At 50.3% G+C, this 26,249-nt stretch overlaps 9 protein-coding genes across 9 annotated transcripts; 5 read left to right on the forward strand and 4 right to left on the reverse strand.

Moving 5' to 3' along the window:
• Window positions 1-386: 386 nt before the first annotated feature.
• Window positions 387-1,758, reverse strand: PFICI_06638 (uncharacterized protein; the record flags this gene model as incomplete). The annotated part of the gene is made up of 2 exons (XM_007835219.1): window positions 387-1,477; window positions 1,542-1,758. The coding sequence occupies 2 exons, from the start codon at window positions 1,756-1,758 to the stop codon at window positions 387-389; spliced, it is 1,308 nt and encodes a 435-aa protein (XP_007833410.1).
• Window positions 1,759-2,255: 497 nt separating this feature from the next.
• Window positions 2,256-3,948, reverse strand: PFICI_06639 (uncharacterized protein; the record flags this gene model as incomplete). The annotated part of the gene is made up of 2 exons (XM_007835220.1): window positions 2,256-3,828; window positions 3,905-3,948. 2 exons carry the CDS (start codon window positions 3,946-3,948, stop codon window positions 2,256-2,258), a joined length of 1,617 nt encoding a protein of 538 aa, XP_007833411.1.
• An 810-nt stretch (window positions 3,949-4,758) lies between these two features.
• On the forward strand, window positions 4,759-6,969 carry PFICI_06640 (uncharacterized protein; the record flags this gene model as incomplete). The annotated part of the gene is made up of 1 exon (XM_007835221.1): window positions 4,759-6,969. One exon carries the CDS (start codon window positions 4,759-4,761, stop codon window positions 6,967-6,969), a length of 2,211 nt encoding a protein of 736 aa, XP_007833412.1.
• A 336-nt stretch (window positions 6,970-7,305) lies between these two features.
• PFICI_06641 (uncharacterized protein) lies at window positions 7,306-7,732 on the forward strand (the record flags this gene model as incomplete). Its single annotated transcript, XM_007835222.1, has 2 exons — window positions 7,306-7,411; window positions 7,551-7,732. The coding sequence occupies 2 exons, from the start codon at window positions 7,306-7,308 to the stop codon at window positions 7,730-7,732; spliced, it is 288 nt and encodes a 95-aa protein (XP_007833413.1).
• Window positions 7,733-8,786: 1,054 nt separating this feature from the next.
• PFICI_06642 (uncharacterized protein) lies at window positions 8,787-9,190 on the forward strand (the record flags this gene model as incomplete). Its single annotated transcript, XM_007835223.1, has 2 exons — window positions 8,787-8,994; window positions 9,054-9,190. 2 exons carry the CDS (start codon window positions 8,787-8,789, stop codon window positions 9,188-9,190), a joined length of 345 nt encoding a protein of 114 aa, XP_007833414.1.
• Window positions 9,191-12,988: 3,798 nt separating this feature from the next.
• PFICI_06643 (uncharacterized protein) lies at window positions 12,989-17,137 on the forward strand (the record flags this gene model as incomplete). The annotated part of the gene is made up of 1 exon (XM_007835224.1): window positions 12,989-17,137. One exon carries the CDS (start codon window positions 12,989-12,991, stop codon window positions 17,135-17,137), a length of 4,149 nt encoding a protein of 1,382 aa, XP_007833415.1.
• A 947-nt stretch (window positions 17,138-18,084) lies between these two features.
• Window positions 18,085-19,758, reverse strand: PFICI_06644 (uncharacterized protein; the record flags this gene model as incomplete). The annotated part of the gene is made up of 4 exons (XM_007835225.1): window positions 18,085-18,469; window positions 18,573-18,760; window positions 18,823-19,658; window positions 19,719-19,758. 4 exons carry the CDS (start codon window positions 19,756-19,758, stop codon window positions 18,085-18,087), a joined length of 1,449 nt encoding a protein of 482 aa, XP_007833416.1.
• Window positions 19,759-20,580: 822 nt separating this feature from the next.
• PFICI_06645 (uncharacterized protein) lies at window positions 20,581-21,576 on the reverse strand (the record flags this gene model as incomplete). Its single annotated transcript, XM_007835226.1, has 3 exons — window positions 20,581-20,640; window positions 20,706-21,001; window positions 21,057-21,576. The coding sequence occupies 3 exons, from the start codon at window positions 21,574-21,576 to the stop codon at window positions 20,581-20,583; spliced, it is 876 nt and encodes a 291-aa protein (XP_007833417.1).
• A 2,873-nt stretch (window positions 21,577-24,449) lies between these two features.
• On the forward strand, window positions 24,450-26,185 carry PFICI_06646 (uncharacterized protein; the record flags this gene model as incomplete). The annotated part of the gene is made up of 3 exons (XM_007835227.1): window positions 24,450-25,853; window positions 25,909-26,014; window positions 26,064-26,185. 3 exons carry the CDS (start codon window positions 24,450-24,452, stop codon window positions 26,183-26,185), a joined length of 1,632 nt encoding a protein of 543 aa, XP_007833418.1.
• Between the last annotated feature and the right edge of the window lie 64 nt (window positions 26,186-26,249).

Genomic DNA, 26,249 nt, shown 5'->3' on the forward strand with positions numbered 1-26,249 from the left:
TTACGTCCTGTAACACCCACTGTAACAACCAAGACGTTTAGGACCCCTGAACAGCAGATCCGGGGTAGCTCCAACAAAATAAACAACGACAAGCTTTGTCTATATTACTTTTATTGGGTACGTGCTTATTTATCGTCCCCTTTGCGACTTGGGAGTCTTATACTCAAGGAATGGCATCCATGTGAACGCTCAAGAGTAATATTTTGAATAAAATAGATTAGGTAAATGTACTATACTCTGCGCAAGTAGTACCTATATAGTCATACAAACCAAAAAGAAGAAATTCAAGAACCAGCCGTCTTTCGCTGTATAAAGATTCGCCAGGGAGACCGCGATCTATTCAATCCCAGATCGGCCCCGAGGTTGCGAACCATTTTCCTTTGGCCTTAATCATCGCCCTCATCCATATCTTCGGTCTTCTCCAGCGCTCTAAGAACATCCTCCACATCCCATGGATCAGTGATTGCCCACACGCCTCCTCCCTTCACCATGTCCATTCCTCTCATGCCGACCTCCTTTCCGACCAAGTTCCTACCAACCTTACCCGGGCCAATACCAAGCCATCTCCGAACTCGCTGTTCTTGGTCGAGATATTTTATGCTCTCCCACCATCTTACAGTCTCTAAACATTGCCGTGATAGCAAGTCTTTCACCTCCTCTTTACTACCAAATGGATTTGCACTGACGTTGCTGATACACATGAGATCACCCGGGAACGTGACCACCTCCTGATCTTCTCGGCCAGCAACTCTACTCTTATTCGAAAGTAGTTCCTTCATGACGGAAACAGCGGGTCGCATAATTGGGCTGTGGAAGGGGGAATCGCTGTTTAATCGTACAGCTCTAGGATCGTGACCAAGAAACTGTCGCACATGTGCGACTAATTCCTTGATCTTTTCCACGTTACCACTGAGCACGATTTGATTCTTGCTATTGATGTTTGCAATCAGCACTTGATCAATGGGCTGAATATCCTCGGCGTGATCGCTGCGGGCGCCGGCACTTCGATATCCAACAAAGTCATCTATCGCCTCTATGAGAGACGCCAGATATTCCGGCTCAGTGACCACGGCCACCATGCCATACTCTCCACCGTATTCTTCCTGTGCACGTCTCGTCGCTTCGGCCATGGCCTCGGCCCGTCTCCGTACCATGTACAGAGCATCCTGAAAAGCCAGTACCCCGGCAGCAACAAGCGCAGCAAATTCGCCTAGCGAGTGACCCAGACTGACATCGATCCGCTCGGATACCTTGAAGCCGAATTCGCGCTCCAATATCCTCAGAATCAATATGCTTGTTGCCATGATGGCGGGTTGAGCGTTTGGTGTGGCGGTCAATACCCTCGACGGACCATCTTGAATCACTGTGGAGAGCTTATAGCCCATGTAGGTGTCTATCTCGTCGAGCACTTCGTGCGCTGCACGCGGGAATGCTTCTATCCAGGGTGTAGTCATGCCCACTTTCTGTACCCCTTGACCTATGGCGAAACTAATGTCAGTTCTGAATATGGCAGAGGAGCGAATAGCTGTAGGGGGAATTACCTGGGAAGAAGATGGCAGTCTTTGCCTTCTGCTTCTTGACCTCTGCTGCCGTCGAGCCATATCTACGAGTCGTTTTTACTGACGGCGAAAGCTGACGCGGCGCTGTTGCCGCATGCTGAGAAGTCCCTAGGACACCGGAAAAGGCCCAATGGTTGGGACAATTGCGACGACAGCTAACAGCTGCGCGCTGGCGCAATGGTGGAATGAAGGCGGTCATCACCGCGCCCCAGCGTATACCGAGCTACAATGTTGACTAGGTGGTACCATCGAAAATATCGTGAGACGGGACACTCGGGTGCCGCATCGTAAGCAAGCTTGTGTGAATGGACGTAGCTATGCTCAAATGGAAAGGCAGGAATCGGAAGACACGCAGCACCTACAGTCACGGGCCATTGCCGACCGACCCCACGTTCCTGACCCGCCCCAAAGCCGAGCTGGAGCTGCGGGGGGAAGCTTGGGGGGGCACAAGATAGCGCTAGTTATGGGCACATGGAGCTTGTACTAATCCCATGTGGCTCAACATTGCCTGTACCCAGCGTGCATGTATCTTGGTATGGACATACCTTTCTATAGTGTGCCCCATGAGGTTTGCTCTCTAGTACAGAGATCTACGTATCAAGAACGTAAGGTTATGATTATATTCATGAATGGTGTCGTCTAAAGTAGTTATGCGCAGTCAAAAGTCAAACAATGCTGTGCATGCTCTCGACTGACTTAACATCTGATCTCCACGCCGCCTTTACTAATCGTCAAGTACTTGACGCCTTTATATGGCTTTACTCCCTCACCTAGGCCACGGCTCTTCTTGGTATCGACATTAATGCTTTCGATCTTGATGCCACTGGGGATCCAGCCTTTCACCGAGAAGCTGACCGATGCAGAACTGGGCATCAAGATTTTGTTCTGTGCAATCTTCTTGGCTTCCTTATCGACTTCGCTTCCAGATTGCTGTTTTACTGTCGTTGGTGAAGCGGTGCTTTGATATGGCTCTTCATAAGAATAGTCTTTCCCAAACCCAAAGCCTGTTGGGTCATCCTGGATCTCGTCGTCCGCCAACGGGCCTAAAACTGTGGCTTTCAGACTGTAGTATGGTGTGCCAGAAGTCAGCTCTTTTTGTGGTATATACCACTCTAGTGACCTGTCCCCAGGATTATAATTGGCGTCACCTTTGCTTGGCCGCACGTCGGAAAGGTTTCTAACCTCGGATGGTAATGGGACCGTTACGATAACATCATGCAGCGAGGGAGAAGCCACAGTACCGGCATGCGGGCCACCAAAGGCCCTCCCACCAGATGCACCACCCCTGCCCGAAGGACCCAAGGCACCAGGGCCACCCGGGATTCGGTGAATGTTGAGTCGGATATCGAAGTCGGCCCCTGCTGCTCCCAAACCAGTCTTCACCTCGAGGCTGATGGGTAATTGCAGATTATTTGAACCAAGACCACCACTGTTGTTGGTAGATGGTAGCAAATCCACCTCATAGCCTGCCAGAATAAAGCGGCCGTCGGGAGGGATAAAGCTCAAGTCACCAGGGCTTTCCCGCCACCGGTTAAGTCGAACGCAGGGATGAAAGACTGGCAGTTCCATGACGTTTCTCAGGTTGTGCTTTCCCTCTCGCCCGGTAAGACTCATGGTTATATCAGGAACTCCCGATACCTTGGAGGTGAAGGCGATTGTGCCATTGGCAAAGGCAGCGATGGGTCTTCCAGAGGGCGCCAATGTCACCGTCAGCGATTCCACTACATCAGCATATAGCTCGTTCGAGGTATGCCGTACGTTGGCTCGTCTCCAAGGTAGTGCAGGAGCATTTTGAGCTGCCAATGAAGGGATGCTCGGCGTATTGAGACTCGGGGTCAGTCCTGGTTTATTGGGCAGATTCAGACTGCCAAACAGTTTGCCCAAGAGTCCTTCCACCTCGACAGCATCCCTGAGCGCGTTCGGTTCGGTAGTATTTACCATGCCAGCATCGCACATCTCGGTCAAAAGTTGTGCCACAACATCATAGTTGGCCTCAATCTTGTGAGCCAGGACTGGCGCACCCAAGAACTCCTCGAGCACATCGATTATGCGGTGAAGGAATTCGAGAACCAAGAGTGGCTCGATTTCAGAGGATGCGGTCGCGAGGTAGAGCAAGTTCGCATGCTCCAAGCTGAAGACTAGAGTTGGCGGATTCGTGTTGGGCAGGTAAATCAAGTTGGGGCGCGGTGCCGGGTGATCTAGGTACAGAGGTAGCAGATGAGCTGCTGATAGCGGTCGGGCATTGTAGGTGTGCGAGAGGATGGCGCGTCTAGTAAGAGGAAGTTAACAAAGCCGTAAAAGATGGCCGACAAACCCCGCAGTGGTATTTGTGACTGTCAACTTACTTGTGCTCATCAAAGATGTGCAGCGCTTCTATCACGCCCGTCATGGTGGATGTGCTTCAAGCATGGTCTGCCGACGAAAGTTGAAGCTCGATGAATGGAGGGGCAGATCACTCAGCCCTGAAGACGTCAATCGGCCAGGGGTTGGTTGGTCGCTGTGCACTGAGGCTTGGATGGATTGCGACCAGTCACCTGTGGCTAGTGGGGAAATTATACCAATCGCTTCACCTTAGGTAATCACAATGTTATGCATCATTTTTGCACCATGTTTTCAGCGGGATGTATAGTATTGGAATCTTAGAATCTAGGAACTCGGGAGGAATTTTGTTATATGAGGCAACTCACAAGTCAAATCGGTTTTTTGTTTAGTAGCTTTACTTATTATCTATTCAACCATTCTCATGTAAAGATTGATTGTGACTTCTAGTGCTCTGTGCCGCCGTGATGCATATCATTCCAAGAACAAAGGTGATATTAGATTACAAAGATTGCTTTTACATTTGATCTCAATCATTCAATCTGGTTAGATTCCCCAACGCTTAAAAAATGAGGTACAACAGTTTGCAGGACACATCCATTATGCCGTCGTTCTTTTCGTGGTGCCGATAAGTGAACCCCGCGTAGTAAATAATTATTTCATAGAATGCATCAGTCGGGGGCAGCTCTAGTAGCGAGCCTATGCGAGCCAAGATGGCGGGGCTCAAGCCTGTAGCAACTTTTTTTATGGAGACTTTTCATCTTAGCTCGTGAACCAAATCCTTGGGGATTTTTTTTTTCTGCCGATAAGCCAAGAAACAGTCCCAGGCTCAAAAAAACCGACCAGATAATTTTTGCAGGTCTTGACCCTCGATAAAGCCATGGCTGATACTGGCGGCAGCACTTCCTCCTCTTCGTCGCATACTCTCACGCATGCGCCAAACATGGCGTTCCTCTCCGCATTTACCGACTCTTCGAAACCTGGCGCCGCCTCCGATATGCTGGCTCTCTATGAAGCCATCAAGGCTGGCAACCGTCACAGCTTTTTACAACCGTCCCCTTCCGTGTCCAATGCTTCACTGCAGCTTGCCAAGGCGACTCTTGATGCGTACGCAGGTCAGATCAGCGATGAGCAACAACAACGACTGAAAGAAGCCCACAAGAAGAGGAAGCGAGCCGATGGCAACGCCGGAAAAGGCGAGGTCCTGAAGATTCGGAAATTGCACGTTGATGGCTTCGAGAATGGCCAAGTCTGGCAGCAAGCCAGAAGGATCATTGCCAGCGCTCTTCAAGACTCGCAAGAAGTCATTGAAGAACTGGAAGATGTCAACCAGATGGAGACTAATGGAGTGAATGGGGCTATTGAGGAGCTTGAATCTGACGATGAAGACGCCTTGTCTGGATCTGAAGAGGATTCTGCAGCCGAAGGAGAGTACTTTTCAGGTGAAGAAGAGGGCAGTCTTCTAGATGGCGAGGAAGAGGACATGGAGGATGGTGAGGGTCTAGAAGACGATCAAGTCGATGGTGATCTCGGCGAGTTTGACGAAGAGGAAGATGCCGAAGGTGACAGCGACGAAGAGGAGGATGAAGAAGCTGAGCTCGTTGAGGATCCCAACGGTTTGAATGACGGTTTCTTCGACATCGACCAATTCAACAAACAAAGTCAATGGTTCGAGAATCAAGATGCCAGAGCCGACCCCAACACGGACGCAGGAAGCGATGATGATGAGATCGATTGGCATGGCAATCCATTAGAAGACAAACCCTCGGCCAAAGGAAAGAAATCTGCGGATGATATCGAAGAAGACCTTGACTCGGACGATGAGGAGGGTGGACCCACGTTTGGCGACATGGACCTGGATGCGCCCGAAGGCGATAGCGACATGGGAGAAGACGAAGAAGAAGGTGACCTAGATGATGACAACGAGTTCAACGCCAATGATGTCTTCTATAAAGACTTTTTTGCACCGCCAGCGAAGAAGGGCGCCAAGAACGGAAAACCCCGAAAACCCAGAGCTCCCAAATACCAAGCACCAAACGACGATGACGTTGCTCGTGCCATGGACGACGTCAAGAGGGATCTGTTCGAAGATGAATCTGACATGGAGAACTCTGATGATGCACTATCGGAGGTCTCTGCTGGCGACCCGCGATCTCGCAAGTCGGCGCACGAAAGAAGACAGGCAAAGTTGGCGGAAGAAATCCGCAAACTGGAAGCTGAAAATGTAGCACAAAAGAAGTGGACGTTAAGTGGTGAAGCAGCGGCTACAGAACGACCCATGCACTCGCTTCTAGAGGAGGACCTAGACTTTGAGCATGTCGGCAAGCCAGTGCCCGTGATCACACAGGAAGTCAGCGAGAGCATTGAAGATATGATCAAGCGACGAATTTTGGCCCAAGAATTCGATGAGGTCATCAAAAGGCGCCCCGACACTGATGGACCGGCGAATACTCGACGTGGCTTGCTCGAGCTAGACGATGGGAAGAACAAGCAGAGTCTGGCCGAAATTTATGAAGAAGAACACGTCAAGAACGCCAACCCAGATGCATACGTCAGCAAGGCCGACGAGAAGCTTCGTAAAGAGGAGAAGGAGGTCGAGCAGATGTGGAAGGAACTGAGTGCCAGTCTCGATGCACTCAGCAGCTGGCATTACAAGCCAAAGCCTGCAGCTCCATCCCTTACGGTCGTGGCCGACGTTGCGACTGTCAGCATGGAGGATGCTCAGCCTGGCACAGCTCAAGGTGTCAGTGGAGGCGACAACACGCTGGCACCGCAAGAGGTCTACAAGGCCGGTAAGGACACTGCAGAGAAGGGCGAGGTGGTCGGCAAGAGTGGCTTGCCTGTCGCCAAGCAGGAGCTCAGTCGGGATGACAAGACAAGGAGGCGGAGGAGGACCAAGGAGAGAATACGCAAGGCTGGTGGCATTGGCGGCCAGAAGCTGTCTGGCAAAGCACAGGCTCAGCAGCAAGCCATTAGCGATCTCAAGAAGGGTGGTGTCAAGGTCATCAACAAGAAGGGAGAGCTTGTTGACACCGAGGGTAACAAGGCAAAGGCTGCCAAGGCTCTGTCGAGTAACAATTTCAAGCTGTAGATGTAGATTATCACAACATCAGAAAGCGTTGGTTAATTTGACAATCAGAATTCAACAAGTCAATACCCTCAAATAGTAATGTGTTTTTGTTTTGTATCTATTCCTAATCATTCTTCGTACTTTTTTCTTCTTCTTTTTTTGGTTATGATTAGGATCATTTCAATGCATCTGCTAAATTGCGCTTAGCGCAGTCCTTCGAATACTATATCGGTAGTCGGCCGATAGCTCTTGAGCTTGAGCTCCGGGCCCAAGAAAAAAAGTTCCACCAAAGCCGAGTCAAGACTAAACAGTTAGCACAACACTCAACTTGCGCCGGAACACCGCAAACGTCTCACAATGGCCAGAGACACGGAAACGCCCTACAAGCTTGATAAGCCAGAAAAGCTCAACGATCTGCTCCGAGCCGACGGCGCTGACGACTGTGCTGGCTGCAGAATTGTCGGTACGTAATTCGATACGCTAGCTGAACGCGTTGGCCAGTGTAGTCTGGACAACCTCCGTCCGGCCTCAAACATCTGGGACTTTGACAAATGCTGTAACAACTCTCCACCTGGCTTAGACTGACCGAATTGCAATGACAGGTGGCGGTGCTTTCCTCGGCCTCGGCGCATACAGCTACTTCTCCGGCATGTCGCAGATCGAACAACAGCGCGCAAAGATCATCGCGAGTAAGAGCTTTCTCGGTGTCCGGAGCAGGAAGGCTGGAATTGTGGCGACGAGCTTGGGACTGGTCTGGATGGGCATTTATAGGCTGGTCATGTGAAAGAGATGGAAAATAAAGCGAACCAGAGAAGTGGTTATTCGTTCGCAAGATCGACAAACGATATCGACCTACTACTATGGCCTTCTCAAGAGGTCAGCATGCTAGTCGATGACGGAATGCTGGAAGCATTGGATCTTGCCAGTTGACATGGACTATTGACAGCATCACGAGAAGCGCCATCTCTGGGATGTGATTGAGAGATCACATTGCAGCGGCGGCCTTGGAATTGATTCATGGTTGTACTGGTAGATGCGTCAAAAGGCTGGACGGGCATCTTTTGCGGGAGCTTTGATTAACTCCCAAAATTGTTGAGCGGCACTTGGGACGCTGCCTGGGCCCTTCTTCGAGCCAGCCACCGTTATTGAAGTGGTTCGCTGTGATAAGAAGTTGTCCGTGAGTGTCATTTCTCGGAACTCAAGGCATTATGTGTAATATAGAGCGAGGCTTTGGGCTTCCGAGAGCGCCGCCTTTGAAGCCATTGCTGATGTACGATTATTTAAGCGTTTTTTTCTCTTTTGCGGAGAGCCTGGTCGTACCATGGTGGTCTTAAAACATTTTGATGGAGAGACAGAGCTTCCATATCTCACCAAGGCAACGCATCCCGTTATATACTCTATCTTTGTATTTGGCGGATGTTTGCAGCCCCAGTTTGCCTACAGCAAAAGAAACTCAATCACGGCGACAAGAATACAACGGAATACGATCCAGAGAAAGGACTCTTGTAGCTCCCAACGTTGATGACAAAAGTGGTAACAGATTCACAGACATTCCGGCTTGATCAGCACACATATGATCCGAGAAACTGACATGGGAGAGGAATCGTGACCACAAGGAAACTCGCCATATTATCACTGCCATAAGTGACGAAGAACTCTGATCTAAGGATATGGAAAATATAAATAGTCATCGAGATCCGCAAAATTGAATCTAGAAATACTAGCCACCAAGGATATTCCACACACATTGAACATACTCGTAAAATCTCACTTTCAAGCTACACGCCATGGATTATAGCTCTGGCTATTCCGACCCGAGCGTCAGGGAGATAGACAAAATGTATTCAAAGTCGACTCAAGAAATCAATCAAACTGTTGCCGGGCTCACCAAAAGCGCCGATTGTGATGATGCTGCTACTCATCTCTCGAAAATTGGCTCTGCCCGCCAAGAGGTTCAACGGCAATATGATCAGTCCACAAGGGCCGTTGCCAATGAAGTCGGCAGACTTTCAGCCTCCGGTACAGGTGTTGACAAGACAAAGCTCGGTTAGCTCCCAATCCTTCTATTATTCTCTTCTTCAGTCACATCTGACACTGTCTTATAGAAGCCTTTCATCAGAAAGACCGTGTCGAATTTGGTAAGTTCAAGGACCATGCGCTGAAAAGCTTTAACGAGAAGGAGGCGAATGCAAGAGAGCGCTTGAGGCGCAAGGAGGAGAAGAAGCCCGAGAGGTGGATATGAGATTAGTTTTCTAGTTTGTTGTTATTCGACTCTCAAGTAACCGGGGTTTCCACATTTAATACCCTTTCTACAGCTCTAGATACAAGAGCTTTGCCGAGTGGTCAAAATTGACATGACATTCTCGGTATTTCCTGGTCCACAATTTCTTTGAAATTTACATCCTTTGTTGTCTCGTAGTGCTGTCCGGAAAGTGATTGTACATAAAACCTGGTGACATGGCTGGCAGTCTGCTTCATGCTTCATGTAGATTCTCAAGAGCTGAATGTCTATCTTAGGATGTATACTATTGGAGGGCCAAGCAGCGAATAATGTTCAAGAAGGATGGTCCGCGAATCAAAATCATAAGCACTAATGGCGACCATGAATGCTGTTCTAGAAATTCTCGGTGATATTTAGATCAGACATTTGAATGCTTGTCTCAGTGCAATAAATATCTGATCGGTCGACTAGGCTGAGGCTTATGCACGATTGGCAGCCCACAGCGTGGCAAGCGTGGCATCCAAAAAACGCCCCGCACCTCCTTTTAGTGGCGGTTTGTCGTCTCATTGGGGGGTTTAGCAAAGGCTGCAATGGGCGCTCTGCAGCATGAGGAAATAGGGGACGGGCCACCTACAGAGGACCCTGACGATCTTGTATACTTTTGGTTTCGCGCCCCCCCGGTCAGTGATGAAGAAAAGTCGGTTCACATTCGCGCCCAATTGTCTTTCGATTCTTGGAACAAAGGGGGACACGCGAAAAGAACAGTACAAAAGAAATAAACAGAGGAAAAATGAAACCGACCGTTTGGTCAAGATAATATGTAATACGTATCGCTTGTATACCTACTTTAGAAGTTGTGTGGATGGCATGTGGGCAAAACGGCAGCATTACGTAGTTGTTAACTCGGTCTTCGTTGTGATTTTTGCTTATCCACCCATAGTAAACAAATCTCCCTTGGGCTTCCATTTGACTAGGTTGAGACTCCACGCATTGATGTGATCGGGCATGTAATAAGGGCAGATATTGCCCAAATCTCCGTGGAGTTGTTTCAATGTGTACACAGTAGCATGGCATGGCCGACCGACGCGTCGCAGGAGCGCGACTTTGGCCTGGGAGATAGGGAATGACCCAACACCATAGAAATTACACATGTAAATTTAGGGTCTTTCCAAGACAGAAAAGATAGAAAAAACACGAAAATCAACAAGAGCCATCAGATCCTCGTGTGGTAGGTCAGTGCATGACGGAACCACAATATCATGTCAGGGACAAGGAACACTACGGCAACGAAGCAACCCCTTATTCCCAATGTCCAATCGGTAATGATAAACCCTCGGCAGCCAGCCATTTTGCATACGACATGGCGCGGGATGGAAGGAAGCACACTGCTTTTCCGGTTGTTGTTGGATCAGGGCCAAGCGGGAATGTTTTTTTGCGACGGGATAGGCTGGGAAATCCGAGAGCCCAGCACCCATCTTGTCATCATGCATGTGCACATTTGCCCAACACCCCGCCAGATTATGGATATGGCTGTACCGTGCCTCGCGTGCTGGCGTGGCTTTCTCCAGAACTGGAGCTCGTCGCTAAGCAACAAGCATGATGCATGTCCCAGATCATCGCAGATAAATATTAGTGGCAAAGAAAGCGACCGATCAAGGCCAAAACAGAGGTTGGAAGAACCACGGACTTGAGACGGATTGCAAACTGTGGGCACACACCCACATACTACCCAACTATGTATTATTGAAATTTATTACCGTGTAGTCACAATAGATAGTTGTGTGTACAAAAACAAGAATTCACCAGTGCTAGAAAGTTTCACCAAAAGCACGTGGACTGTAATCCAATACATTGCTGCCAAAGTCAAATCAGTACTCTGGTCGTCACGCGTGGTGAAATGAGGAAGAAATAAATAAATAGGGCGAACTCTAGTAATCGAGTGTCTGGATGTGATCATCAACAAATGTTTATGGAAGAAAAAGATGGGGGGTTCAATATCCAGATCTTGAGCGTCCTTGGCGTGCAAAGCAAGACATTTATGCGCTTTCATCTTTTTGTTTTTTCTCGACTTGGCCGCTCATCTCGCCATTGCCGAGTAGCAAATATGTAAACGAGCCTATCAAAATGTTCGTGTCCAAAGTTCTGCGCTGGGATAATATGTCACTATAGATATTGTAATAAGATGAGTCGTGACTGGGTTATCCATTGGAGAGTCAAGGGGCCAAAGAATTAGCTGCTCATCGTGATAGTTGTTAATTACATTGTCTGTGGCAGGATACGAGAGGGATGGAGTCTTTTGATCTTTTTTTTGCCCGCGACAAGGCGGCTGTCACGAAACGTCCCGCCCCAAGACAGCTGCCGAGTGGCAGGCCGGGGATTTATTAGGTGCTATTTGGTGCTGCAGCGTGAAATTAGACTCGAGACAATGGGGTTAAAGTGTAACAATTGAGAAATAAGATTCTGCCAGTGGACGGGCCCCAAAAAGCTGCTGCCGTGTAATAAGTTAATATGAGATGCTCTAATTGTGTAGTCCCCACGAGGGAGGGCAGGTCATATATGTACGGGAATCATGCTTTCTTCTTCTCTGGCCTTCTCGACGCGTGATAGGCAATGGGCATTGGGCGAGCTGCAATCACTTAACCTTGTGGTTAACATTTGCGTGCCTACAGACACTCCTGTAGAACAATAACCGCTGGGCTGGGAGGGATATGTGTAACCCAACCTGTAGGTACTTTAAAATCATGTGTGTAGATGAGCGTGTTGGAGCGGGGGAGTGCTTGTCTACCTTACATGCTCCGTACATTACCGCCCGTTATTAGGTGCAGCTTACACGTTGATTAACGAATTTGGCCCCAGCCAACTTGCAAAGTTGTGCCTGCTACTTGCTAACCTACCTTATTATCTCTCTACAGGAGGTACCTAGCGACCGGGCGACGCCTGCAAAGAGAGAAGCAAAAAAAATCCAATTCGAACCAGTCAGGCGCCAGCCAAGCGTGAGTTCGGGCCAGGTGGGGCTCTCCTAGCTTAGCCTAGCAACCTCGACCTTCTTATTTTCTTGGTCCATGTCCAAACATCCAACCAACTTCAATCTCTAGCAGCCGACGCTTTCGGTCGAGGCTCAACTCTCTCTGTTGACCAACAACCCACCCCAGCGCGCCGGAATTTGGCACGCCCGCGATCAATCAGCCTGCGCGCCTCCGTTCCGCAATGCGATAGCCACAACCCGACAGAACTCAGCTCCCTAACCGGACTGAGCCCACCCGGAAACTCCAACGGCAGCGGCAGATAGGAGATATCTCACCTACCATCTGCTCGGGCCGCCCTAACTGTAGTTCGCACTCTTTCCAGACTACTGGTACCGACCAAAGCAAAACTAAAGGGGGTGATCTTTTCACACAACACTCGCTCCGACGTTCAGCTCTCACTCGAGATTGTCGACTGCTGTCCCAGGTTCTTTTTTTCTTTGTCGCAACGTCGACCACCCCTTTACCCGCAACCCGTTGTCAAAGGAACCCTGGCCGGCGCTGGCTGAACGATTCCTATGTTCAGGGATCACAAGGTCCCTGCTGGCCCTAGACCAGCAAATGCTTCCCACTCGCCGACAAGACTGTATGTGCACCTCCCGTCCCCAAAGTCCACAGTTTGCAAAGACGCCAGACACCAAATGGCTTGCGATCCCCCTCTCGTGTGCTCCATAAAGTCCTTGTTTACTGACGTGGTTCGTTTTCTCCACTATCTAGTGCAAAAGAAAACATCAACCCGGTAGACAATCTACCGGCTGCAAGCACAAGTGTTTCTACAACTGGCAACGACGCTCCAATGCTGAGCGCCTCGTCTTCCAACAATCACTCACTGTTTTCTTTTGGTCGGCATGGGGGAAGCGGTGACGCGGGCGACGACACCACAACGGCGTCTTTTGACTTTCTCCCCTCCGTCAGCTTTGACGACCTCCAAAGCAGTCTTGAAACTGCTTCCTCCGAGTTCAAGCTGACCCAATTTCCTACGCCTACTGGGGATCGGCCAATCTTCGACGAGAAATCCCTACTGGACAAGATGGCGGGACAGCAATCGAATTTCCGCCAGAATGGCAATAGTTCACGCGTCGCCGCTCAACCGAACCCAACACCCAATACCGCAGCCGTAGGAGGTAGACCGATTAGAACAGCATCGTTACTTAGGAGGCCCAGCAACTCCAGCAGGCAAGCCGGCGCGGGATCGGCCCCCTCTGGCGCGCCCAATTCTTCGAGTATTGCTGATGCACCCACTGCACCTGCCGCCATGAGAAATCGTCGCCAGAGCCACTACCCCCCGGTCTCCAATGCTAATACCATTGCAAAGCCGTCGAGAAAATCGGCTGGTCCTGGACTTCTTGACTCTGACTTTGGCGTTCGGACGGCTCAGAAACGACGACCTAGCCTGATTTCAAGTGGTGAGGGCAAGGATAATGGCCCGCGTACATCTTTGGAAATCTTCAGTGGATTTGGAGGAGATGCGAAAAATGCACCGTCCTCCCGAGCGACAAAAACTAGGTCCATTCAGCCTGCACCGAGATTGTCCACCTCCAATTTCTCGTCCAGCACAGGCAGTAGTGGCAGTCAACTGACTCCTGACGGCAACCGCAAGTCAGTGCTCTTCCCGCGCTCTCCCAGAGCTGGAGCACCCACCACCCCCGGCTCTGGAAGGAGAGCCTCTGTTATGCCTGCTCACAATTCTCATGTTAGTGGTCTTGGTGCTAGAACGATTTCGCCGACAGACGCGCAAAGGATGAAGCGCATGTCAATGCACCAGCCGCAAAGTTTGTCCCAGGTCGCGAGTACACTGCCAGCGTCAACCGACCCACGGCCAAGTTCGCGATCACCTTCAATGATTCCGCGCAAAACTTCCACTCCCTCCTCGCAGAGAACCACACCGGATCCCAACCGAAAATCGTACAGTTCTGGACTCTCTGCCACATCCAACGCGAGTTTTAACACCCAGCGAACATCGACCGGATCGATTCAACGTGGTGTTAATGCCCCAAACTCGTCCAACTCGAGATTGCCGGCCCCCAAGGCAGTGGCCAGTCTTAGCAACACTGCCCCGGCTGATGAGGAGGAAGACGTACCCCCCGTTCCAGCCATTCCTAAAGCATATGAATCACCCAAGGATTCCCCGGCCGAAGTAGCTTTTATGGAGAAGAAGAAGGCGAATCATGCTTTTGACGCCAGCAGTATTAACAGTACCTCCACGGGAACATTGTCAAACGCGCCCTCTTTTGAGCCGCTATCTCAGGTGCAGCGGAAACCAAGTACACGCAAAATCAGGGCCACCATGGGTGGTGCCACCTCGGATGGAGAGAAGAAAACATCTGCTCCTGCGCAGCCTAAGAAGAACTTGGCTCCTTTGAGACTACCACCGCTCAACCTAGGGCCGCTCAGTACGCCGACAGCTGCCAAGATTGCGTCTTACAACAAAGACGTAGGCAATGGTGATGGTAAAGTTAGCCCGCCGCCCAACCGGATAATCGCCAAAACGCCCACCACTCCCATGACTGCATCAAAAAGCAGTTTCTTCTCTCGTGGCCACAAGGATCGGGACCCGGAGAAGCCAGCTCAGCGCTCCAATACTGCAGTGCACCATAGCCGATTGGATAGTCCCACAGGTGGCTTGAACAGCTCGCCGGATTCTATACCGGACCTGCCTGTTGATACACCATCGCAGAAGCCCGCAATTTCTCCTTTCCTCTCTTCGTCACTACCGAAGAATGAAAGTACCTTCGGTGCAAACCTGGCAAAAGCGAAAACAAATGGTAGCAACAGTACGGTGCTGCCACCTGATGCCAATACAGCCGCGGAACCTAGACCTCAACAGAAGCCATCTGGCCCTAGGGCGCCCAAGCTGGCAAAGACGTCTACAAAGTCACCGGTCCCGAGTCCCGAAGAACCTCAAGAGCCGCAAACGCCGTCGTCTATGAGCACCTTGAGGCGAAAGCTGAGTCTCTCTTGGAAACGAAGTGCCTCAAAGAGCAGCAGCCACCAAGCTCATGGCTCGGTGGATAATGGTAAAGATCATGCACGCCAAGAAAGCATGCCCCCGCCACGTATTCCAATTTCAGCCACTTTGGGTTCAATGAAGGCTTCTAGTCCAAACCATGCCGGCAAGCCCTCCACTTCGTATCTCGAATCAAGAAGAAGAAAGAGCTCTGCATCTAGCTTGACGGCTGTCATGGCACAAGAGAAGGGTAAAAATGACGCCATCGCTAATGTCAAGAAGAATTCTCTCGAAGTCGGCAACAGCTCGATGATCGAGACTACAACCACTGCTTCAAGGGCCCCCTCCATGCAAAGATTGTTGCGCCCGAGACCATCAACAGTTTCTGTCAAACCAGAAACATATATCGCCGATGTGGACAAGGACGATCTCCTGGCCGATGAAGAGATGAAGAAAATTGCATCTAAAAGGAGAGAAACCGAGTTGGCAGCCAGGACTCTTGATGCCCTCCGCAAGCGGGCCACACCGAAGGAGCGCGTTGGGCCTCAGGAAGCAATCCGCATTGCCATGCTCAACATATACGAACGTGGCGAGATCATTGACTACAAGGATATTTATTTCTGTGGAACGCAAAACGCAGCCAAAGTAAAGGGCGACGTTTCGTCCAGCGCGCCAAACTTTGGATATGATGATGAGCGTGGTGACTATTCCATCGTTGTTGGCGATCATCTTTCATATCGCTACGAAATCGTGGATGTGTTGGGCAAGGGAAGTTTTGGCCAGGTCGTTCGCTGTATTGACCACAAGACGGGTGTGCTTGTCGCTGTCAAGATTATACGAAACAAGAAACGATTCCACCAGCAGGCTCTTGTCGAAGTTAATATCTTGCAAAAGATCCGCGAATGGGACCCGAAGAACAAGCACAGCATGGTCAACTTTACACACAGCTTCTACTTTAGAGGCCATCTCTGCATTTCCACTGAACTCCTCGACATGAATCTTTACGAGTTCATCAAGTTGAACAATTTCCGCGGCTCCTCTTTGAAGCTAGTCAGGCGCTTCACCAAGCAAATGCTCAGCTGTTTGACCTTGCTCAAGCAGCATAAGGTCATCCACTGTGACCTGAAGCCGGAGAATATCCTGTTGAGGCATCCCATGCACTCTGAACTCAAAGTCATTGATTTCGGTTCAAGCTGCTTCGAGAACGAAAAGGTATACACATACATTCAATCCCGATTTTACCGCTCCCCCGAAGTTATTCTTGGTATGACTTACGGACTGCCCATTGACATGTGGAGTGTCGGCTGTATTCTCGCCGAACTTTACACTGGAGTGCCAATTTTCCCGGGAGAGAACGAGCAAGAGCAGCTCGCTTGCATTATGGAGGTGTTTGGGCCACCCGAAAAGCATTTGATTGAGAAGAGCACTCGGAAGAAGCTTTTCTTTGATTCCATGGGCAAGCCGCGTTTGACAGTGTCCAGCAAAGGGCGGCGAAGGAGGCCATCCTCCAAGACTCTCCAGCAGGTCCTTAAGTGCGACGACGAGCCTTTCCTGGACTTCCTGTCCAAGTGTTTGCGCTGGGATCCGGATCGGCGTATCAAGCCAGAAGAGGCCGTGCGACATGAATTCATTACGGGCCAGAAAGCTGGATCATCCATGGCTCGAGTGGCAGCAGTAGCACGTGAAGCATCGCCAATGAAGCGTCACAACACTATTTCGGCTCCCCGACCTCTACCTGACCCGCCAGCAGCCACCAACAGGATTGTCCCTCGTATGGGTCCTTCGCCGCACAAGCCCGTTGCAGCAGCTAGAGGCGCCTCTGGTATCACTGGACCCTTCACTTCAGGAGGCATCAAGAGGACAAGCACTGGTCAGAGCGGACTTTCAGGAACTACCGCACCAGGCAGTAGTTTACCTCGCGTCGCTGGACGCAGTGTTAGTGCCAAGCAAGACCTCGCATCGGCTGGCGCTACGGCCGCCATGAGTCGCCGAGTGTAGGATGCTATGCGTTAGTGATCTCTTGCAGGTTACGACTATCTTCCATTCTAGCTGCTTCTTTCATGAGGCGTGACCTGGATGCTACCTTTTGGAGGGCATGACTTTTCGTCATATGACTTCTTGGGTATTAGTGTTTCTGTCGCAACTCTGGAGTAGCTCTTTTTTTTTCGTCAAGACAAGAGCACAGCAGTCGAGAAACACGAGGGGAGGTGGATTATTATGATTGAAAGGATATATACGCGTACGGGACACTGAGCGATTACTCGAATCAGAATCTGGCGCTGACGGCTTTGAGATAGCCTTGGGATGACTCTGTAATTGTGGAAAGGAGAAAGAGCGTGTTGTAATGACGAGAAGCGATACCACATTTATATTTTCGAGAACGCCTGCATAGCGTCCTTGCTATACCTGTGTAGCACCGACAGCACATTTACGGCCACTTTCTACGATATCGGTGTTGATGGTATAGAGGCGCCACCCCAAATCGCCCCTTAGATAGATATGAACCATGATCAATGACGAAAATGGAGGTGTTGGAATGTGTTTACGCAGTTTTAGACACTGCTGCTCCTGCCTGATGCTACGGCTTAGAAAGTGGCAAGGGCGAGATATTATAGGTCTACTATATAATTCACAAGATCAAAGGACCAGAACTTTGCTCTTTGATGCCTAGATGAATTGTGTCTTGATCAAAGTGCCTGCTAACAATTGCAAGAAATGTTGCTTCTTCAAGAGATTCGCTCAGAGATCCTATAACCGTCATGATTATTGCAACCAAAAATATCAGCCATTTTGGGAAAAGGCAAGCAGCCAGACCCATCAATGTTGGAAGGTTCATGATCTTCTCCGTGGATACAGAACCACTTTAAACACTATAGACTTATGGTCAGTGAACTTTCATAGATTTCTATATCAATTGAGCTGGCACATGTCTCTGGGAAAACTTACTATTCTCGGGCCTCTTGCTGTGAACCTAAATCTGGCCTTTTATACGCGCTACTGCTTTGGTAGCTATAGTTTGCGTATGACCGCATATCTGGTTGCTGTTGCTGTTGTAGTCCAACAGGTGCGCCATGCTGACTGAGACCGTACGGTCCTGGTGGCGGCGCTGCATTCTGCTGGCCGTCGGTAGCAGTCTGCGTCTCTGGCCTCCAGGGTTCCATGTTGTAACCACCACCTTGGCCGTCTTGCCCAGGCTCGGCTTTGGTCTGGTTCCAGCGCTTCGAGATGCATCGCTTTGTAAAGAGGATCAGGGCCATGGCTGGGAAGAGGAAGATGACCAGGCCCGCGAGCACCCAATTGTACTGAGGGCTTTGGGCGAAGCGGAAGCCCCTGTGAAACGTGTTGGTGAGTTGCTTTCAAAAGGCTCCCTGTACTGTTCCCTTCTTGCGGCGACACATTGTACGAGAGTCATAAAAAAAAGAGAAGCACTTACAGAAACGCATTGATTACACCCACAGGTATAATAACCCTGCCCATCCATACGTGTACAGGTGCGAGTTTGGTCGGTTGCTGCGTCTTTTTGTAGATTCGATGATGCATGAAGCCGAGCACAAACTGTCCAATTACAAAGATGAACAGCAGAATACCGAGCACCTGATGACCGCTCTTGAATCCTTTGGACTGAGGATGATTTTGTTAGTATTCACAATCGTCTTCCTGTATCGAATAAAAACCATGCTTACCCTGTTATAAAAGTAGCTGGAATGCACACCCAGGCCAAATCCGACAATGACACCAATGAGTGCCAGGCCCTGGTTGACGGCATGCCAACGCACCCAGTTGCCGAGGCGCAGGACCAGGATGCCAAACGGGTAGAGCCCGATGAAGCACAAGACCATGATGATGGCATGGGCCCGAGCGGCGGTATCGCTCTTGCCCAGGACGGACAGACCCTGCGTGGTCGCCACCAGATCGGTGCTGTTGCTGATGGTGATGGTAGGCGCCGCAGCGTCGGCAGTCGTCGCGTGCACCATGTCCAGGGTAAAGGTGCCGTAGTTGAGGTGCATCTTGAGGGGGGCATCCAGGGCGTCGGAGCGGATATCCCCGTCGGGACCCGTGGCGTAGACAAAGCTCTGGGCCTTGCTCTCGACGTCGACGTCGCCGCCCCGGCCATTTATGTTCCACGACCGACAGTTGGCGCAGCGGCCCAGAAAGACGTAGCGGGCATTGTCGACCAGGCCCGTGCCGTCCAGGGCCTCGACGCGAATGTCGGTCGTGTGGACGGGCTCCGAGTGGCCCGACGCGATCCGCGGCGAGAGCGTCACGTTGTCGCCCGACGACGACGAGTAGGCCACCAGCATGAGCGCGCCGGCCATCTTGGACGTGCCCAGACCAATGGCGCCCCAAGTGACGGATTTGGGAAACATGAGCGAAAAGTACAGATCCGTCGACGAGTCTTTGGGCACGCTGAGGGCAAAGGCCAGATCATTGCTTGGGCTGATGAATAGCGACGGGATATCGCTGTTTGTGGTGGTGTTTGTTTCTGTCTGTGCTTGTATAGTGGCGGCGAGATATGATACTGAAGAAGTCATGTCAGTGTCGAGAGACTGGCAATTGAGAAGTGTCATGTTCAGCTTACACAAAATTCCCGCCAGGGGAACAAGACTGAAAGTACGCATGGTGATATGAAAGGAGATTGTTCGCCGACTGCTCAAAGATGCGCTTCACTATGTCCCACGATGCTGATATTATTATTTTATAGAGAAGGAGATTGCACTGCAATCAATCAAGAAAGGAGAGAATCGAAAAAAAAAGTTCGCATGCACGGATACCAACGCAAGCATACAGAAACCACAAGTGGCAAAGGAACAGGAAATTCTACTTTTCAGACACGACGATTCTATACCGCAGCTTTTGAAGAGCAAGAAAAGTGAGATTCAGCGGCAGGCCGGCAGAGACAAGCGCCGTCGACGAGTGTCACGACACGAAATGCAGCGGCAATCAAATGTTGGCATTGGCTTGTCATTGGCCAGTATAATCGTGTCTTGGTATGCGTGCCGTCTGATTGGTGGTTGTGGTGAGATCCGATACTAGATTAGACGCCGATGCCCCTGCAAGCGGCCTGCGGGTGCCGGCAAGAGGTGCAGGACTGAAGGGACCCGCTAGAGATGTAATTATAGAATGTCTCATGCAGTTTGAAAACGTTTTCATATTGATCTGTATTTACTGTCCTACGACTGGCTGCTGGATGCCATTTCAGACTAGTCGCGCTTGGGCTATAACGTAACTAGTTTGTCCAGACGTTGCGCGGCTCTCGGTAGATGGCAGCATCCTGTATTTTCACATTTGGACGTATTAGGTAGTGGTGACTTGTTTAATGGCGAAAATGTGTATAATGCTATCAACTAAATAATCAACATCGCTCGGCGTGATGGACTATATATGTTTCAACAAAATCAAAAAGGCATAAAACATGCTTGCTGTGAGCCGGAATTCTTCTCTTATATACCGTTGAGCTCATTTTGAGCGGCAATTCCATCTCCTATACTAGTATAGTCGAGCTATTCTTGTGTCAGCTCAAAGATCTCATAAACGAGGTCACGGGATTTTGCTCAAGGCGACTTACTAGAACAACATTTGGATCTCTTTGGTACTTGCTGATGCAAATATCCGATTGTGCCAGGATCGAAGATAGCGAATTCGTTGTTCCCGCCTCGGCCAGGTTAGGGATCAGTACATCTGGCAAAAGCTCCAGGTTGAGATTGTGGTTGACAATGAACATGCGCCCATCAGCTGATGCGCCAGACGGCCTGTCCACATCACACTGAGGAAAGCTGGCATCTGTGGGATCAAATGGTGTTTCAAAATAGTACTTGAACTCGTCCAAAATATATCCGACCTTTGACGTATCCGCATGATAATCTATCATTCACTGTAAGATGTAATTTTACATAAATCATGACAAAGTAATACTTACCCATGAAGACCACAAGCCTCGATCCGGCAGCGATGAGTGTGCCCAAAGTTGGCCAGTCGGCCAGAGCCAGATCGGCACCGGGTGTGTACGCATAAGAGGCGAGTCCGGCAGCTGAGAAGACATCGCCAAACTTGGTAATATCGATCGCGTCCCCGTTGGTGACCAAGAGTGTCACCACCTCGTTCGCGTTGCCGTCGAGCCACGTCTTGATGTCGGCCAGGTAGTCCTGCAAGATCCCGACGTCGAGCAGCGCGCACGAGGTATGGCACAACTGGATGGCGCCGTCCTTGTCGTGAGTCTGTGCTGTGAGGTAGCGTACGCCTTGATTCAACTGCGCTGTCACGTCCTGGAGCTGGTTCTGCGTTGGTAGGATACCCACAAAGGGCGAGTCGTGGGCCCCAATGAAGCTGACATTGCTGTACTTGCGGTCGCATAGTGCGGCGTTGCCATTACAGTCAAGACCCCAGACCCCGGTGGCGGCCGCTAAAACCAGGATGTTGGCTGCGATCGTGACCTTCATGGCTCTGTCTGGGCTCTCTGATGTCTGCAATGTATTTGCTCAACAATATCAAAGCTGACGGGAAGTCGCTCGAAACCTGCGCTCTTATATCCTGCACTCTCCAACCTTGACTCTACACAGCGGTTGCCTTGCGAAAAGACAGTCTTTTCGATAAAACCCTCCTGTTGACGGAGAAGGTTATGCTTTGGGGGAAATCAGGCTTAGAATGACAGATGTCTGCATACTCAGGTAATCGCTGGACATATGAGAGCATCGTTGGGGCCGGGCCTTGGGACTATATAATTTATAAAAGACGACCCGCTCCGATGGCCACTTATACAGCCATTCAAAAACTCCTTTTCAGGGCATTCAGCCTGGTGTGGGCGTGTGTGTGTCAGGTTCCATTGAGCAGAACGTTGCAATGAAATCTGCTGGTCGCTGAACCTGCATGCGCAAGTCTGCCAGTCAGGTCGACTGACCGTGGAAGTGTGATACCTTGTTGTCCTAGGAGGGGAGGACATCTGCTTAGCCACGCCGGGCAGGGCCTAAGGGTCCTCTTGGTTTGCTGGAGAAACCTCTTTGGGGCGGTAGGAACAGGGTTGAGACATCCAACTCAGGCGGGCATAGCGCCAGGCCAGGGCCTCCTAGAGCGCATGAATTCGGAGGCAAAAAGGGACAGACAAAGCAGAGCCACTGGCGACGGCGCGTGGGCGGTTCGTCCCTTTTCCAGCGCTGCCCGTACTAATCGGTAACCGGAAGGCGAAGATTAGGAGATGCCCAGGGACGACGCCGTGCGACGCTTTTATCACTGGTGATTGGATAGGAAGTTCATCAAAGCTAGGCGCAGGAGGGCCAACCTTTAGGTAAGAGCGAAAAGGAAAATGATCCTCCACCCCACGAGTCCGTCCGCTGCTACGTTTAGAGGTGTCATGCCCCGCATTTCCCCCCGTGCCTACAAGATGGTACCTCCAGCTTATTAGTCTTGTAATGACCAGTGCATAACAGCCATTGTAGGTCTCTTCGACGTCATCTGCAAATAAAATACATATTATTACTGGTTTCAAGAAATGAAATATTAGGCTGATAGGAATAAATATCCTCATCATATTCCTCGGCCGTTTGTTGAAACAGTTGCCGCGTGGTTGACATTAATGAGTGGCCATAATGTTTCGGTCAATGTTGGATGCACCTGTAGCATTCGCGAGCATTTAACAGCAGGTACAAATTAGCAGCATCCCTGCTCATATGCGCTCTGGGGTATAGCCCATGGGCTTATCTTCAGAGTAACGACAGGTCGGGATGATATTTTTCATGTGTCGGCCTGATTGATCTGGAGAGTAAACACGTGAAGAGTTCCCTCCAGTCACATCCCACACATGGCCAGCAGCAGTGTTGGGAGGGGATCACAACTAAAATAGCTGACCAAGGTCACGTTGTCGCCTCGCGATTGACTCGAGCACACAGGGTACAGGCTTAAATCACATCTCTCGTCGTTACCTAACGCTCAACCACCAAAAAGCTGCCGACTCGTTAAAGCTTGCTGCTCAAATAATTGCTTCAACTATTTGTTCTCATCAGCAAACCATCCGTATTCTCATTCTCCTTGACCGCTCAATGCGCCACATGCCAAGCTTAGGGAGTTTGAAGATTACCTACTTTCACATTCTCCCTTCTGGCGCATAACAGTCAGGCGAGCTACAGGATGCTCGCTAGTTTATTGCTGTGATATGTATCAAGGCCCGCGACTCAAAATCATGTGACATTTATGAGAGGAATTACAAGGCATGTACCAAATGGTCAAAACTTTGGCAACATAGTGTATATAGACAGATCTCCGATGTCACGACAGACCCTGAACAGCTATTTGAGATGGCGGGATCCGCAGTTTGGTTCCACCTGCTCAACTATACTGCGGATATCTAGCCGTTTTGTACACTTCTATTTACCTCTTTCATATTTAGGTAAGCAATCGCTCAACTTGCTGGGCCGGTCAAATGAAGATCGACAGAATAAACACATTCTATTTCAATCAGCCGTATAATGGTATACAATATTTGATACATCCAATGATATTTCTCGATCCTTGAACGACGACACAAACACCAACATGTTCTTTGATGGGTCAAGCTCTAGAAATTGTCTTGAAAAGAAATCATCTCTTCTAACCATTGAAAGTTCCAAAAGGACTCGTGCAGATCGTATCTGGCATTCATGGTATATACCTCGGCCTTGTTCTGATCGTAATGGACATACTGCTTCAGCGTGTCTTTGCAGAGCTTGTATAAAGGTTAGCCAGCGTCCTGCGACTGCACTGCATTATTCGTACGACTGGCAATAACGAAAACCCATGTCGTTCTAGTGCCGACAACGGGGTACCCCGCCTACCACTCCATCATCCATGCCAGCCTAGAGGCAAGCAAGTTGCTGCGTAGATGTAATAGATAAGATCTGATAAGATAAGTCTGACCATGAAATACAATCATGTTATTCAAATACAGATCAGGATGATGAGAAGCGTTTTCAATCCCGTCGAATTTCGGGGTTTATCATCTATATCGAGTAGTTACAACCAAGGAATGCGTGGCGAGGATCGATTAATCAACTCTAATAACATCAAGAGTCAAGACTGTCGGCCCTTGCCACCTCCGCATCACAGCCTGCTGATGGTGCGATTGTGGAGGGGACGACAGCAGGTGATAACTGCAGGATTCACGCTGCGTCAGTGGTGGAGACGCAAATAACTCCGATCATCTCGGTGCGGAGCATTCATAACCGGCATACCACCTCGGGTACCTCCAGATATCAGCCTGGTCACTTTTGTTTCTTTTCTACATTGGACCAGCAACCGAAAACTTACCAATAAACTTCATCCATAAGTAGAGGCTGCTTTCAATATGTCTGCGCACCCAATACAACCATGGCAAGATCTAGCGGCGGCTAAGAAAGCGGAACGAGACTCGCGGATCCCTTCAGAATGGAAGCTCAAGTCTGATCAACTCCCACCCGAGGGGACTCGCGATCTGAGATCCGTCGCCGACACCTGTGGACTCCTCACGGACAAGGAGCTCGAAATCACAGGCAAAGGATACGATGCCACGTCCCTGAGCGCCGCCATCGCCAAAGGCAAATACTCGGCAGTAGAAGTCACAACAGCATTCTGCAAAAGAGCAGCTGTGGGCCACCAGCTTTGCAACTTTCTCACGGAGATCATGTTTGCAGACGCACTCGAGCAAGCCAAGAAGCTCGACGAGACGTTTCAATCTACTGGCAAAGTCGTAGGGCCCCTTCACGGCATTCCTATGACTTTCAAAGAGTGCTTTCACTTTAAAGGGTACGACTCGACTAATGGCTACTTGTCGCGAGTTGGTCAGCCAGCTACGACGACGTCGCCGTTAGCTCAGGTGTTGCAAGCGGCGGGTGCGATTGTGATTTCAAAGACAAACGTACCACAGACCATGCTCGTCGCCGAAGCCGAGAATAATGTCTTTGGACGGACCAAGAATCCCGTCGATAGCAACTTGACGTCCGGAGGCAGCAGTGGCGGCGAGGGTGCCACGCAGGCATTTCGCGGCAGCGCCGTGGGCATTGGCACCGATGTGGGCGGTTCAATCAGGATTCCCGCCGCTGCCAACGGCGTGTACGGCTACAAACCGAGTTTTGGTGTGATCCCAATGATTGGCTACTCCTACTCTGGGTGGGCAGGGAGCAATACGGGCATCCCAGCCGTGACGGGCCCTCTGGGCCATTCGGTGCGCGACCTGTCGCTCATTGCGCAAGTAGCAAGACGGGCGGAACCCTGGCGCTTTGATCCGGCCGTTATTCCCAACATTATGGAAATTCCAACGTCCTCTCGGAAGCCCATTGTCGGCGTGATCCATCGATCTGGCTTGACGCCTCACCCGCCCATTCGTCGTGGTATCGAGGAGGCCGTGGCCAAGCTCAAAGACGCTGGCTTTGAAGTGCGCAATTTCACGCCGCCGGATTTTCTCGAGATCCGAAAGATCACTGAACAGCTATTCACTCTGGACGCCCTATCGTACCAGAAGAAAGAGCTGGCCAAGACTGGCGAGCCCCCAGTGAGCTCGGTGCTCAACATTGGATTTTGGGACATACCGCGAAAGAGCCAAGAACAGGCGTGGCAGTGGAACACGAAGAAGGGCGAAGTTCAGAAACAGATGCTCGACGAGTGGCAGAGGGTGGGATGCGATATTGTCCTGGCGCCAGCCGGTCCACATACTGCTGTAAGGCCTGGCGATTGGACTAGTGATATCTACACGGTGGCTTGGAACGCAGTCGATGTAAGTATTTACACTCTCATATCCACAAAGAAGTCTGCTAATGCATTAAAAATAGTATCCGGCGGTCATCGTACCATTTTCTCATGCCGACCCAGAGAAAGACCCGGTTGACAAAGACTTCAAGCCCATACATGAAGCGGACGCCAAGAATCAGGCATTGTGTACGTATGCCCGCTATTAAAGAGAGCGTCAATGCTAAATTGTTTCTAGATGATCCCGAGCTTTTCAAGGGCGCTCCGGTGGCTCTACAGATCGTTGGTCCTCGCCTTGGAGATGCCCAGCTGTTGAAGGATGCAGAGCTTGTTGACAGTGTGCTCAATGGGAAGTCATAGTTTTGATTCCTCGGACACATCTTGTGAAATATTTGTAGCATCGATACCATCATTCAATTTCTTC

Source organism: Pestalotiopsis fici, assembly GCF_000516985.1.
Source record: "Pestalotiopsis fici W106-1 unplaced genomic scaffold PFICI_Scf_4, whole genome shotgun sequence".
NCBI lineage: Eukaryota > Fungi > Ascomycota > Sordariomycetes > Amphisphaeriales > Sporocadaceae > Pestalotiopsis > Pestalotiopsis fici.